The sequence below is a fragment of the Amblyomma americanum genome, chromosome 1, assembly GCF_052857255.1.
Source record: "Amblyomma americanum isolate KBUSLIRL-KWMA chromosome 1, ASM5285725v1, whole genome shotgun sequence".
Taxonomy (NCBI): domain Eukaryota; kingdom Metazoa; phylum Arthropoda; class Arachnida; order Ixodida; family Ixodidae; genus Amblyomma; species Amblyomma americanum.
The window spans coordinates 542712540-542725145 of NC_135497.1; the positions used below are offsets into that span (position 1 = coordinate 542712540).

The following is a 12606-nucleotide window of genomic DNA, read 5'->3' on the forward strand; positions in this document are numbered from 1 at the left end:
CATGTGCTGTGCAATGTCAGTGCACGTTAAAGATCCCCAGGTGGTCGACAATACAGTTTTTTTCCTCCTCCTCCATTGGCTCGCGAGGGGGAGCCAGCCAGCACCAAGAACATGGACTGCCAAACATGCCTCTGAGGCCGTTCTGTTCTGCTCAGGCCACATGGTCTTGGCCCGCCTTCACAGCGTGTATTGGCGCCTGAGAGGCTAGGCAAGGACTGAATTCGCTTTAATACCCCTGCTACACGGGCGCTTCAAATGCATTCGAACCGAATGTCATTCGGCTCGACTGCCAAACTTCCGCTGCTACACGACGTTTTTCAACGGCAGTCGGTTCAGATGACATTCAAGTCGACGGAGCAGCGCGGAGACATTCCAGAATGTGGAATGCCTTCGAAACGTGAACACAGCCCGAACCGACCAATAGGCGTCGCCGCCGTCATCGCTTCGCCCCGCCCACAGCCGCGCGAGTGCTCTCTGATCTGTGGCTGCTCATCTCGATACCCGCTGCCCGCTTTTTCTTACTGTTTATTTAGCAAATTGCCCCTCTTCTGTCTAATTAAGTGCTTGCAGATAATAGTACACCAATGAACATTTACCGCGTGAGCATGAAATTTCTCTAAGAGTGCGCCGACGAGGACGGTTGGTTGCACTCATACTGTTGTCTACATCGCTGCGTACGCAGCTAGCGCTTGTTTGCATGACATAAAACGCATTCTGCGCTTTAGTTCTATTAAATAATCTCTTTTCTTTTGTACCGGCTGTGGCCGTGCTTGTGAACGCAGTGCGACAATCGGTGGGAAGCGCCGATACGATCGCTCGCCTGAGAAACACTTTACAGCCGGGCTGCTGACATCGCGTGCGACGACCGGCGCTTGTCGCTAATTGTTCCGACTTCTTCCAGCGTGACCAGTACTTTATTTTAACCTACATTGTCCAGAAGTGTGATTGGGGACCATTCGTGCTGTTTGAAACGCATAACTGGTTATCCCCAAAATAGCATCGGCGACGACTGCTGCTGGCCGTAAAGCAGTGCTCGGCGGTCTGGGTAAGACCAGCGCTTCCCGTTCATCATATGCGCGCCCTGCGATGTGAGCAATAGTTGATTTCAGATCACCGTTGTCAAAACTACACTCGTTGATTATTTGAATTAGCTTAAACTTATGAATTCGCTGTTCACGACCGCCGAATTCACAGACGTAACGCTGCGGACTCGCTAGGCCTAGTCGTCGCGGAAGGGAAGGGAGTCGCCGTCGATTACAGTTAATTTGTTAAGCGCTTATCGCTGGCGAGTGTTCAAGTGTGCACATGAGAGATATACCGGTTCGTTTCCCTTATTTTCAATACGGATGAGGTAGAAGCGCGATTATATCCACACCGTCTGCTCAGGGCCCTGTCACACTAGCCCGACACGCCGCCGAAGCCGACCCGACAAAGACACCAAAGATCGGCCAACCCGGTCGGCCGCCCTTGTCTGTGGCAGACCGAGCTGTCACACTAGGCAGACTACGACACCAACGCGGCCGACGACCGGATGTCTTCGTAGTGTGACAAGCTTTGACGACCGCGACGCCGACAAAACCAGTCTGCCGACCGTGTCGTCGCGAGATCGGTCGCCGATCAAAAACATTACCGAAACAAGGCCCTGCTTCCATATCCAGCCTGCGGAGAACAAATTTCTGATACATTTCGGCGCTCACAAAACGTTCAAATTATTATGACAGCCGAATTGACATCGTGTCCACATTGCTTTAATCCTCCTTTGGTCAGGTTTTTAAGCGTGCGCTGGTCGTTTCAATCGCCACCTCGCACGAGAATGACTGCAGCAGCATTTTCTTTGGAAGTGGAGACGGAGCTGATCTCCCTAATAGAAGAGCGTCGCCTGATATGGGACGTTAAACATCCCCATTACCACCGCCGCGACTTTAATGAAGTAGCATACGCGGAGGTATGCGAGGCACTCGGAGGCCAATTCACCGGTACGTACGGAAACATACCACGTTGCGCGGAGTATCGGAGACTATATTTGATGCTGTGGTGTCTGCTGTTTTTTTTAGCACTGTTTATGGTTAGTGTGGCGTCGTGACTTCCCGACCGTCGATTGCATTAACTATATGGCTTGGCGTCGTCCGCACGAGAAATCAAACAGCAGCCACCAACTTTATTTGACTGCCACGCTGTACCGATGCTCCCTTTTCTGACGTTACTTTTCAGTTGCCCAAGTGCGCGCGCGGTTCGCTAACTTGCAAACACAATTTATGCGCGAGAGGCGCAAGATCAAGGCCCGCTCCGGCGCAAGCCCGGACGAGATCTACCAGCCAAAGTGGGCTCATTACAAAAGCCTGATGTTCCTGGATAGCTCCTGCTCCTCGCAGCCAAGTTTTTCGACACTCCACACGCAGGAAGAAGAGGAGGTATGTTGTGTTTATTCCTTGATAGCTGGCGAGTATGCAGGGGCATTTCTAAATGTGTTGTATTGAAGCTGCATTTTGAGTAACACATCTGTTTTTTGAGCATCGAGGATAAAGTGTTATGTCACCGAATCTTGAAATAATGTTCAAAACTCATTCTGATAAAGCATGTTACAGGATGAAAACTGGCATGCTTTTTGAAATCAACAGTGCATCACATCTTCAATCAAGCTGGCCTGAAGCAAATCGTGGCCTACACAGACAACAGAAATTTGCTGCAGGCCATATTACATTATGTCTACACTGGTGTACAGTTGTGCCCCATCAATACAATATTCTTTAACATGCGCGGCTCAAGTTATGAGCATTTTCTTAAAAACCCAAATTTTTGCATTCATTTTAACCTTGTTAATGGAAACTCATTGCCCGGACGGTAAACAGGGTGAAAGTGCGCACAGCCTCTTGGAAATCTTGTCACATTAAAATGAATAGCACTGAGAACACAATATCGACTTCCCCTGCCAAGTATTTCCATTCTTGTGTTTTATTGCTGTACACCACCGCAAGGGAGTAAAAAAGCTAGCATGACGGCTGCTCTGTGGTTTAGTGCTTTCCAGTGTCATGGTGCCTGTCCGGAAGGCCCCATCATTTGCCATGTTGCACGAGTTACTGTCCTCTGTGCTGCTTTGTTACATCAAAGCCTCCTTCAGGAGCACATCGAACTGTATCTAAATATTTTAAAAGTAATGGCAACCACAATAACACACTTGGAACTTCCCAGCTTTTGACTAATCACCGCTTCACTGCCGTCCCCTATGCACAGAAACAGATATTGGGCTAATACCCCTGTCACACGGCATTCCTCGAAGGCCTTTCCAGCAAAGGCACCTTTTTTCACCACAGGAGCGAAAGCTTAAAGGAGCAGTGACGCAGCTACACGGTGCAGCCCAAAGGTGGAACAGCCATTCAGACTTAGCACCCGCTGCTGTGCTCGAGGCGGCTTAAGTGAATGTTTTAAAATTAAAGTGGGGTATTCTGTTCATTCGTTGAGCTCAGACAATTTTTTTTATTCTGATTGCTTCCTTAAAAGGACTGCAACAGCTACTCTCATCAGCAGCAGCAGGTTTTGTGCATTGCCTTGGCCACCAGAGGCACTCGGTGTTGCTGCAACACTTTCACTGTCTTGAAATCTGGGCATAAAATATAAACACCCGTACAAAAAGAAAAGCCAGACACACCTTTCGTATTTCTTGAAGATGTTTTCAAACATTTTTGGCTGCATCTACGTTCTTTTTTAATTTATTTTACTTTTTCACATTGGATGGCACTGCGATCACAGGTTCTTGAAGGCCGCGCCTTTGGGCTCCAAAGGTCTTGGACGGGTCAAGGCCCTTAGCAGCAAAGGCACAACATTTGTGCCGTGTAGCTGCACTCCTTATGACTTTGGATATAAAGACCTGACTCTCAAAGGCCTTTGCGGTGCCCGTGTGACAGGGTATAAGTCAGCAACAGGGCCTGATAGAGTGAGAAACAGAATGTTGCGTAATTTAGACGACAGGTCTATCGCCAACCTCTCAACATACATGCAGGACTGCTGGGAGAAGGGGACGATACCGCAGGAGTGTAAACTCAGAAACCTTATTTAATTCCCAAGTCAGGGAAGAAACCGGGCTCCGAGAACATCGGACAGATATCGCTAACCTCCTGCCCTTATGGAGCACATCTTTCAGACTCGGCTAAATAAGTATACAGAGGACAGTGGGCTGTACCCGGACACCATGATCGTTTTCAGACCAAAGCTATCAGCATGCAACGTGATGCTGCAGCTCAAGGAGCAATTCATAGACAAGCAAACCCGAGACTCGAGTGGTCGTGGTGTTGGATGTGGCAAAGGCATTTGACAATGTGAGGCACGTGTCGGTCTTGGAGAAGTTGAACTCACTTAATGTCGGGAGGAGAGTGAACAACTACATTAAGGACTTTCTTACAAACAGGAAAGCCGCTCTCAAGCTAGGGGAAGACTCCATCGAGGACATTACAGTGGGTGACAGGGGGGGGCTCCACAGGGTTCGGTGTTATCACCAACCCTCTTCAACATTGTAATGTTGAGACTCCCCGACCAGTTGGCGGAAATTGGAAATCTAAACCACACCAGTTACACAGATGACTTAACATTATGGATAAACAAGATAGGCGACCGGCAAATTGAAAGCTCTCTACAAAATGCAATTGACATCATTGAAGAGTACCTGAAACCTAAAGGAGTTAAATGTTCAGCCAAAAAGCCGGAAGCATTGTTCCTCATGCCCCTCGGAAAATGACGGCTTCACCAAAAGCACGAGGCAGGCATCCGCTTGTATGTCAACGGCGGAGAGATCCTCGCGGTCGTCAGTATCCACGTCCTGGGGCTTAGAATTCAGGCGAACAGACGAAACACGAAACGCTTGCTAGGTTAGAAGCCAGCACAAATCAAACACGTCATCTTATCAGATGAATAGCAAACAGGCACGCTGGGATGAAGGAGGCGAATCTCTTGAGACTTGCACAAACCTTCGTATTCAGTTAGATAGTGTATGTGGCAGCCTACTTCAATCTCAACACAGTGGAACGGAACAAGCTAGATGTTATTATCAGGAAAAGCATCAAGGTGGCACTCGGACTCCCCCCGAACATGTCTACTGACAGACGTGAAGCTAGGGGTCTCGAACACTCTCGTGGAGCTGACTGAGGCTGCCGTTACAGTGCAGCATGAAAGACTACTCGGATATAAAATGGAGAGGAAAATTTTAGACAGATTGGGCTACGAGCTTAAGCAGTAGCATGTGCACTCAAGAGACATTCCGCGACAAATCAAGGACAAGGTTAAAATCGCTCCGCTGCCCAGAAACATGCACCCTGCCTTTCACAAAGGCAGATGTAAAGACTGAACAGATGCATTACAAACTAGGTATGCCGGTTGGCAGGATGTCCTGTATACAGACGCTGCAGTATACGAGATCAAAGCGGCACACGCGCCTGTGGAGGAAGACTGAACACTGGTGGCATGCTGCACAGTTTGTGGCGTTGAGACCGCAGAAGCAGAGGAAGTGGCCATAGCCTTGACCATGAGCTAAGGGGGTTTAGGGTGGTCATCAGTGATTCAAAAAACGCTGTAAATGAATTGGGGACGGTAATGGAGACTGCCGTCCGTATATTAAACACGGAAGGAGGACCCAGACAACTGGTTCTGCTGGTTTGGGCACCAGCTCACCAAGGACTTAGAGGAAACGAGGAGGCTCATTTAGTCGCCCGAAGTCTCAATTGCCGGTTGACTCCTGAAACCTCCCAAGTCACCGAAACTATAAACAGCAGAGAGGATATGCGCTCGTACCAGGAAATCGCACTATACTACAGTCTAAATCGACAAATTCACCCGCCAGTGGACAGAAAGCTCAATAAGAAAGAGGAGGTTGTGTGGAGAAAATTACAGGCGGGGTTTTTTCCCAACCCAGTACTATACAGCAAGTGGCACCCTGAAGTCTTCAGATCACAGTGCGAATTTTGCGACAAGGCAGCAACATTGGTCCACATAGTGTGGACATGTCTGACTAAGTACGAGAGTTCGCGCACTCTAGAACCCTTGGGAGGCTTTGCTCTGTAGCCCAGACCCTAACTTCCAGCAGGACATCATTGGTCAAGTCTTTGCTGCTGCTGTGTCCCAAGGGATTCCGGCCGACGGCTAGGGGCGATGGACTTCTCTTGGCGTTCATTGGCTAGTGTTCCATTCAAGTTTTTTCTCTCTCTCTTAATGGCAACATACAAAATGAAAATATGGCTAAAAAAGTTTATATTTTGTTCTCATGGCTGACCACAATTAATGCGACGAGATTACATGAACCCCAGTAGGCTCTATTTTCACAGATGGCTTCCTTTATGGATCGCTTGGCTTGGGAACTAAGGTGTACATGTTAATGAAGCACGACTGCATTGCCTGGTGTCAGCACTACCTATGTGTCAAAACTGTCGGAAATTTATGGAAAGTTTGCAAAACGTTAAGTTGAACAGAACAAAAAGTGTGCCTTTTAGCATTATTTCTTAAAGAAAGCATCAGGACAGGCATTGCTCAGTATGAAAAAAAGAACTTGAATATTCAACATACTGGTCTTTCTCTACGGCATTACATCCTCAACGAATGTGACCACTTGCACTATGACATTTTCACATGTGTCCAGTGACACTGCAGTAATCATGCCGTGTAGCTATTAAAAGCCTTTGCACTGTGTTTTGCCTTTCTGCGCTTGAGTACCGTTAGCGCAAGGTACATCTTTGTTTATTGCAATTATGGTGTACCAGTCATACACACATTCCTTAAGATGTACTGATAAGGGTTCCACAGTCTGTAACAGCAATGGGACACTGCATTAAAAACTACAAAGAGAACATTGTGTAAGGAGAACAGCAGATGCTTTTTATATAATCAAGATTGAGCAACTACAGTGCACCTCAAAAACAAGATCACAGCAGAAGAAAAGAAACACAGAAAATATGGATATAACAGTGCAGGATATAATAGTGAAGAAGTGAAGGAAACAAGTTTAACAAAGCATAACCAGTCAATACTCAAGAACTCTATGAACTGTAAAAAAGGGTAATGAAATAAAGACATGAACGTATGAGGTGCAACCGAATCTCTTACTGTTTTGCAAAAAATTTATTCATAAATGATTGTTTCAACGCCCGTATCTAACAAAAGACTGTGTCTTGCGTTATACTGTAGCTCACTGCAGAAACAAAAGCCGTACTCTGGGTACATTAAAATAGGTGGCAGAGAGCCAGGTTACTCATAGTAAGAGCTTTCGTCACAAAGGATTACAAATGGATACAAAAGACATTGATGTCTATCAATTATCAACTCATTGTTCCATAGATGGCTTTAATGTTCAACCTTTTTCTTTACATCGTACAGTTCTTCCATGACTACATCCACAGTATTCATCTCAATATCTTTATCAGTGGCAAATGGCTGCTGAGCCCAATGATGAAGGATCAAGTTCTGGCCACGGCTGCTGCATTTCGGGGAAAGCAGCACATAAAAATGGCAATGTTACTGGGTTATACTAGTGCAGAAGAGCTCGGGTGGTCAAAATTAATTAGTAACCCTGCAATAGACCATTTCGCATACTCGATTTGTGTCACGTATTTCTCGGAGAACACTCGGACCGAAAGAATGGACTAGGCGACAGGTGTACCCACACAGACGCACATTTAATACACCCTACGTGGCATGCACACTAGCACACAAAACTAACACAAAAAAGACTATAAATACACACGACCCGGAAACACTGCTACCAGCGTCTACTACTAGCACTCTACTGTTAACGGTCGGCGTTCGTGCTCACTGTTCGTTCTGTCCGGATGCGGCGTTGCATGCGTCCAGTAGCCGGCTTCTAGATGGCGTTCGACGTGCTGAGGCTGGCGTCGCTGGCTGTGTCGTATAAGCTCCCGGTCCAAGCGTCCTTGGAGTTGATGCCAGTGTTGTTGGCGTTGGGGGCACCACCCGAATGGGTGGCAACAGCGCTGGAGACACACTTGGCTGTAGCAGGTGGTAGCGTCCTCAGTTAACTCCCCAGAACGGGCTCAGGAACAGCAGGAAGCCCACGATGCATTGCCGTAGAACGCGAGCTCACCGGAGCAGTAGCCTGCGTCGCACTATTCAAGCCAAAGCGTCCCTGATCCGCCGGAGCCTCCGCTTCTCTGTTCTTCCCCCTTGTGCCTCGCTCTCCGTCGTCCTTTTATAGCCTTGGCGTTAGTCCATGTAAGCCTTGTCGTCTTCTCCTTCTCTTCTCCACCAATCATCTCTCTCCACCTTACCGAATGCTTCTTCATCTTCTATAGTCTTCGGTTAATCCACGTTATCCTTATTGCCAACCTCTTGCCTCCATAATTTTATTTTAAACTCCCTATGATATGTGACAATGTGCAACTTTGAGCATTGGGGATTACTGTATGGGATAAATTAGTCATTAAATCCTAGTACGGCCACGATGGCTCAGTGGTTAGGGTGCCCGACTGCTAAACCCAAGGATACGGGCTGAATCCCAGCCGCCATGGCCGTTTTTCGATGGAGGCGAAAAGCAAGGCAGCTGTTTACTACAGTGACAGTGTACGTTAAAAAACCCAAGGTCGTAGAAATTTCTGAAGCCCTTCACTGTAGCGTCCCTGAGTCGCCTTGGGAATTTTAATACTAGCATAACTATGTTTCAATTGTGGCCCCATACGTTAAATAAGATACAGTTTAGCCTGTGTAGTTTTGACTAAAGATTTTGTGTCCTTTTGTTTTAGGAGACTGAACGGCAGTGCGAGCACTGGAACAACGAATCCGCAGATCACGAAATGGATTTTCCTTGTTCGCCACAAAACTGTGCAGAGCCAAGTCTGCCAGCACAGCAGATTGGAGAGGGGACTTCAAGGCCTGGAAAAAAGAGAAGGCGAAATGATGAAGAGACAGAACAAAGGAAAGTTCTGCTGACAACAGCGGTGGAAACTTTACAGAGGAGTCAGCAACGCCTGGCGGCCAATGACGAATGCGACGCAATTGGCAGCATGATGGCGCATGCTGTCCGCCAAATACCGCCAGGGCCAGACCGTCAGTTGGCCATGCTAAATGCCCATCAGGCAATTGTAAAAATTAATTTATCAAGGCACAGTGTTCCAGTGGAAATGTTAAACGTCCTCAACATGCAGGAATAAAAACACAGATTTCTATTTCACCTGGACAGAAGTTTCCACTGCCAGCTAACTTGGCCTTCATTGCAGAAGTAGCTCTTGAAAACTTCTCTAGTTTCCCGAGCACTCCTGCTGCAGTTCCCGCCAGTTTTTGAGAGCGGCTTCATGGCACCACAAGGGTCTGCCCGGTCGCGCCAGGATCCTTGATGGACATGTCCTGCGCATGAGCAAAGAATGCAATGTACGGCAGCAGCATGAAGCATTTCTTGTAGCATAAGAACACAACACTACCTTAGGCAAGGCTAATAAGAACGTCCACATGATGGTGCATGCTTTGTTTCAAGGGACCCACCTTAAAATATTTTTGCAATACTTAAATAGCAATTTATGTGCACCAAGTCAACGTTATTCTTTCATAAAGTGTTTTTATTTCTTTTCCTTTATTAGTACCCCCAGGGCCATTTGGCATTACAGAGGGGAATGTTAATGTGACTATTCGCATAACTAATGACATTTCCAACACACGCATAATCTCCATTTTAAATGAAAGCATCATCCTTCTGTCTTTACACATGTTAGGCCATTTGGGCAGAAATACACACTGCTGTTTTTAGAGCTCAGCTCTTAGGTGCCGTTCCTTAACTCCTGCTGTATTTAAAGCGTAGCTCAGGCTTCTTTTTCTAGATTCCTAGTCAGTGGCCTAACACGCCACCTGCCAGCTGTGGCAGGTAGTAGCAGAGCGAAATGCCACGGCGAGCAGGTGGTAGATTGGAGAGATGGAAATCCCCTCCCTGAATTTGAACCTGGCAGTTTTGGATCCCGAATCAGACATGTAACCCTTAGGTCATGCATGGACATTAGGACAGCTTAGTTAAAGTGGGGCATTATATCTAGGTCAGGTGGTCTTTCACACAGTGCGTTAGTTTACGAGTGTATTCAATGTATGTTTCAGATAATGTGTAAGATGAGAATGAGCGAATTTGAATGCGTAAGCATTTTATGGCTATGTTTGCGGTTTTGTGCCCTCACGAGCTTCTCATCACGATAACGTTCGAACAAATTGAGTTATAAGAAAAAGTGGGCGGGGCCACAGCGAAAGTGGCGCCAAATTTGAAAGAGAGGTGACGAGTTGAGTAAACAGAGGCAAAGAGGTGCGAGGAGGAGTCAATGTTTGCGCATTCCTCCAATGCAGGTGCCGCAGTGATCTCATACTTTTTAGAGGGAGTTTAAGGGTGTAGTGATTAAGCAGGCAGCAAAGTGCATTAAGGTGAGCGTAAATCTGAAAAGAGCCGTAGACAAGAACCATTAACGCGATCACAATGTAAGGACAACTCAAACTTCGCATTACCGAGTATTGCAATCGTCAGTAAATTTCTTTTGAAAAAAAATTCTTTGTCACACTGCACGGACAGGAATACAGTCAAGCCTTGTTAATGTGAACAATTTGGTTGCTGAGCAAATCTGTTCATAGAGCAGCCAGTGCAGTGAATTGTGAAGGGCAAAAAGCTCAGGAAAAAGAAAACAATTCTATGGTTAAGATCTCCAGATCACCAATTGTAGTAACGAAAGAGCCGTTACACTAAATTAAAGTGTTGCAGTTTGAAGCACCTAGTGGTTCATGAGATGTGTCTCAGAGTGATAATACACCTCCTACTGTGGCTGCTGAGATCTCTCAAACCACTGTGCACATCTGTACTCAGTCAGTTCACAGCTGCTAAAAGCTAATTTATATGCAACATATAAAGTAGACAGAGATGTCTTCACAGCCATTCAATGAATATAGCAGACAGTAAGGGGTGTCAACTGGACTCCTGGCACCCTAAAGCATGAAACCACAAAAGAGAAGCCGTGACTAGAAACATTTCCCCTTTCTCACTGCCATTCAATAGTACCCTGTGGTGAAAATATTGGAAAGCTCCAGATTGAACAGTCAACATTCTGCTACAGCAGTGGCTCGTTAATATGGATAGTTCAGGTCTATATTAGCCGGCAAATGTACGTGACCTGCAATGGGCGCTATACTTCCCCCCGTCCATTGCCTGGACGAGCTTCCATATTAACAAGGCACAAAATATACTGAAAAACCTTGGTCCCCAGAAAAGCTGCCCATAGTTTGAATCATCCACATTAACTGGGGTCGCATTAATAGGACACAACTGTACTCAACCTACACATTGGCAAAGCTCACACAGCACTTTGAAGACTGGCACTGCTGATCTGACTGCAGAGTAAATGCTTGGCAGTGGCCCTCCTCTCAAGACCTTGCAAAAGGAATAAACGTTCCAAAGTAGAAAAGGCAGATATAACAAATGCAAATATTGAACGAGGCACTGCATACAGCAGTACACAAGCGGGAATGATCTGTTGGGTTGAAAGTAGTTGTTCATGACGAACCGAAACACTGAAGTGGAGGGCCGTTCAGATATGCAATCTTGACAAACTAGACCCATGTATGTTGCATAAATAGAAAAAGAAGGCGGGAAAATGTTGCGTGACATCTATTCCAAGTCATAAAATTATTGTAGGCACAGCATTCCTGCTCTTCGTCCTGATCACTTGTAAAAGAAGGAGAGCACTGTATGCAGCCATGATTACAGGTATGCACAGGTTTCAACAGAGGTGAACAGGACCGGCTATTGGCCTCCTTGCCTTTTTCACACATGGTCTAAAACTGGCAGGTATCAGATGCATAGCCTGGTAGAGCCTGCTGGTGCTGTTTGAAGAGGCGAGCTACGATCACACTTGCAAAAGGGTACAGTTCTCCATTTACTGATGTCTGCCCCTGTGCATACTCTCATGATCAGTATTCCAAATACTTGGAAGCGCATTAATAAACTGCTGCTTATAAGAATGTGTTCTGTCAAGTCATCAACGGCATACACAGTTATACAGACTAGCCAGGCCTTGTGCGTTCCTAGCAGTGCAACAGCTTCAAGACACAAGCCAAGATTGCCACGAATTTCGCAAAGTAGGAGAAAGTGGTGTCTTGCCTGTTAGCACATCTTCCACATCAAGGCTCTCGGGTGGAGTATACAGTTGTCTTGATGCCCCCCTAGACCGAAGATAATTGTGCAATGCAACTGTGGCAAGCACAAGTTGCACTGCCTTGAGGGGCTTTTGTCGCATCGGCGCCCTGTATATCTGCCAGCGGCTGGCTAAAATGCCGGAAGCGTTTTCTGCAGTGCGCCTGGCAGGAGAGAGCCTGAAATGAATCGGTTCAAGAATGAGGACAAAAGTGCAAAAAAAAACCCTTTCATAGCTGCTTCATCCGTTCATGACACTGTGACTGGGCAGTAAATGCTCCTATTAAGTACATAATATTCCAAAGGAACAGCGGAAGCATGGCTTACTGCATTACAAGATAGTCTGGATGCAAGAAAGTTGGTTACAATGCAAATTAAGTAGGTTGCAAGGCCACCACTCCCGAACTGCACCCGGAAAAATGGAGAATCAGCTGGATGAAAGCAAATTCCGTCATTGTGCAACCCGC

The 12606-nt window shown here is 46.6% G+C and overlaps 1 protein-coding gene across 1 annotated transcript; it reads left to right on the plus strand.

Moving 5' to 3' along the window:
- Window positions 1–2222: 2222 nt before the first annotated feature.
- On the plus strand, window positions 2223–9477 carry LOC144107894 (uncharacterized). The gene is made up of 2 exons (XM_077641129.1): window positions 2223–2411; window positions 8733–9477. Exons 1-2 carry the CDS (start codon window positions 2256–2258, stop codon window positions 9138–9140), a joined length of 564 nt encoding a protein of 187 aa, XP_077497255.1. The 5' UTR covers window positions 2223–2255; the 3' UTR covers window positions 9141–9477.
- The last annotated feature ends 3129 nt before the right edge of the window (window positions 9478–12606 follow it).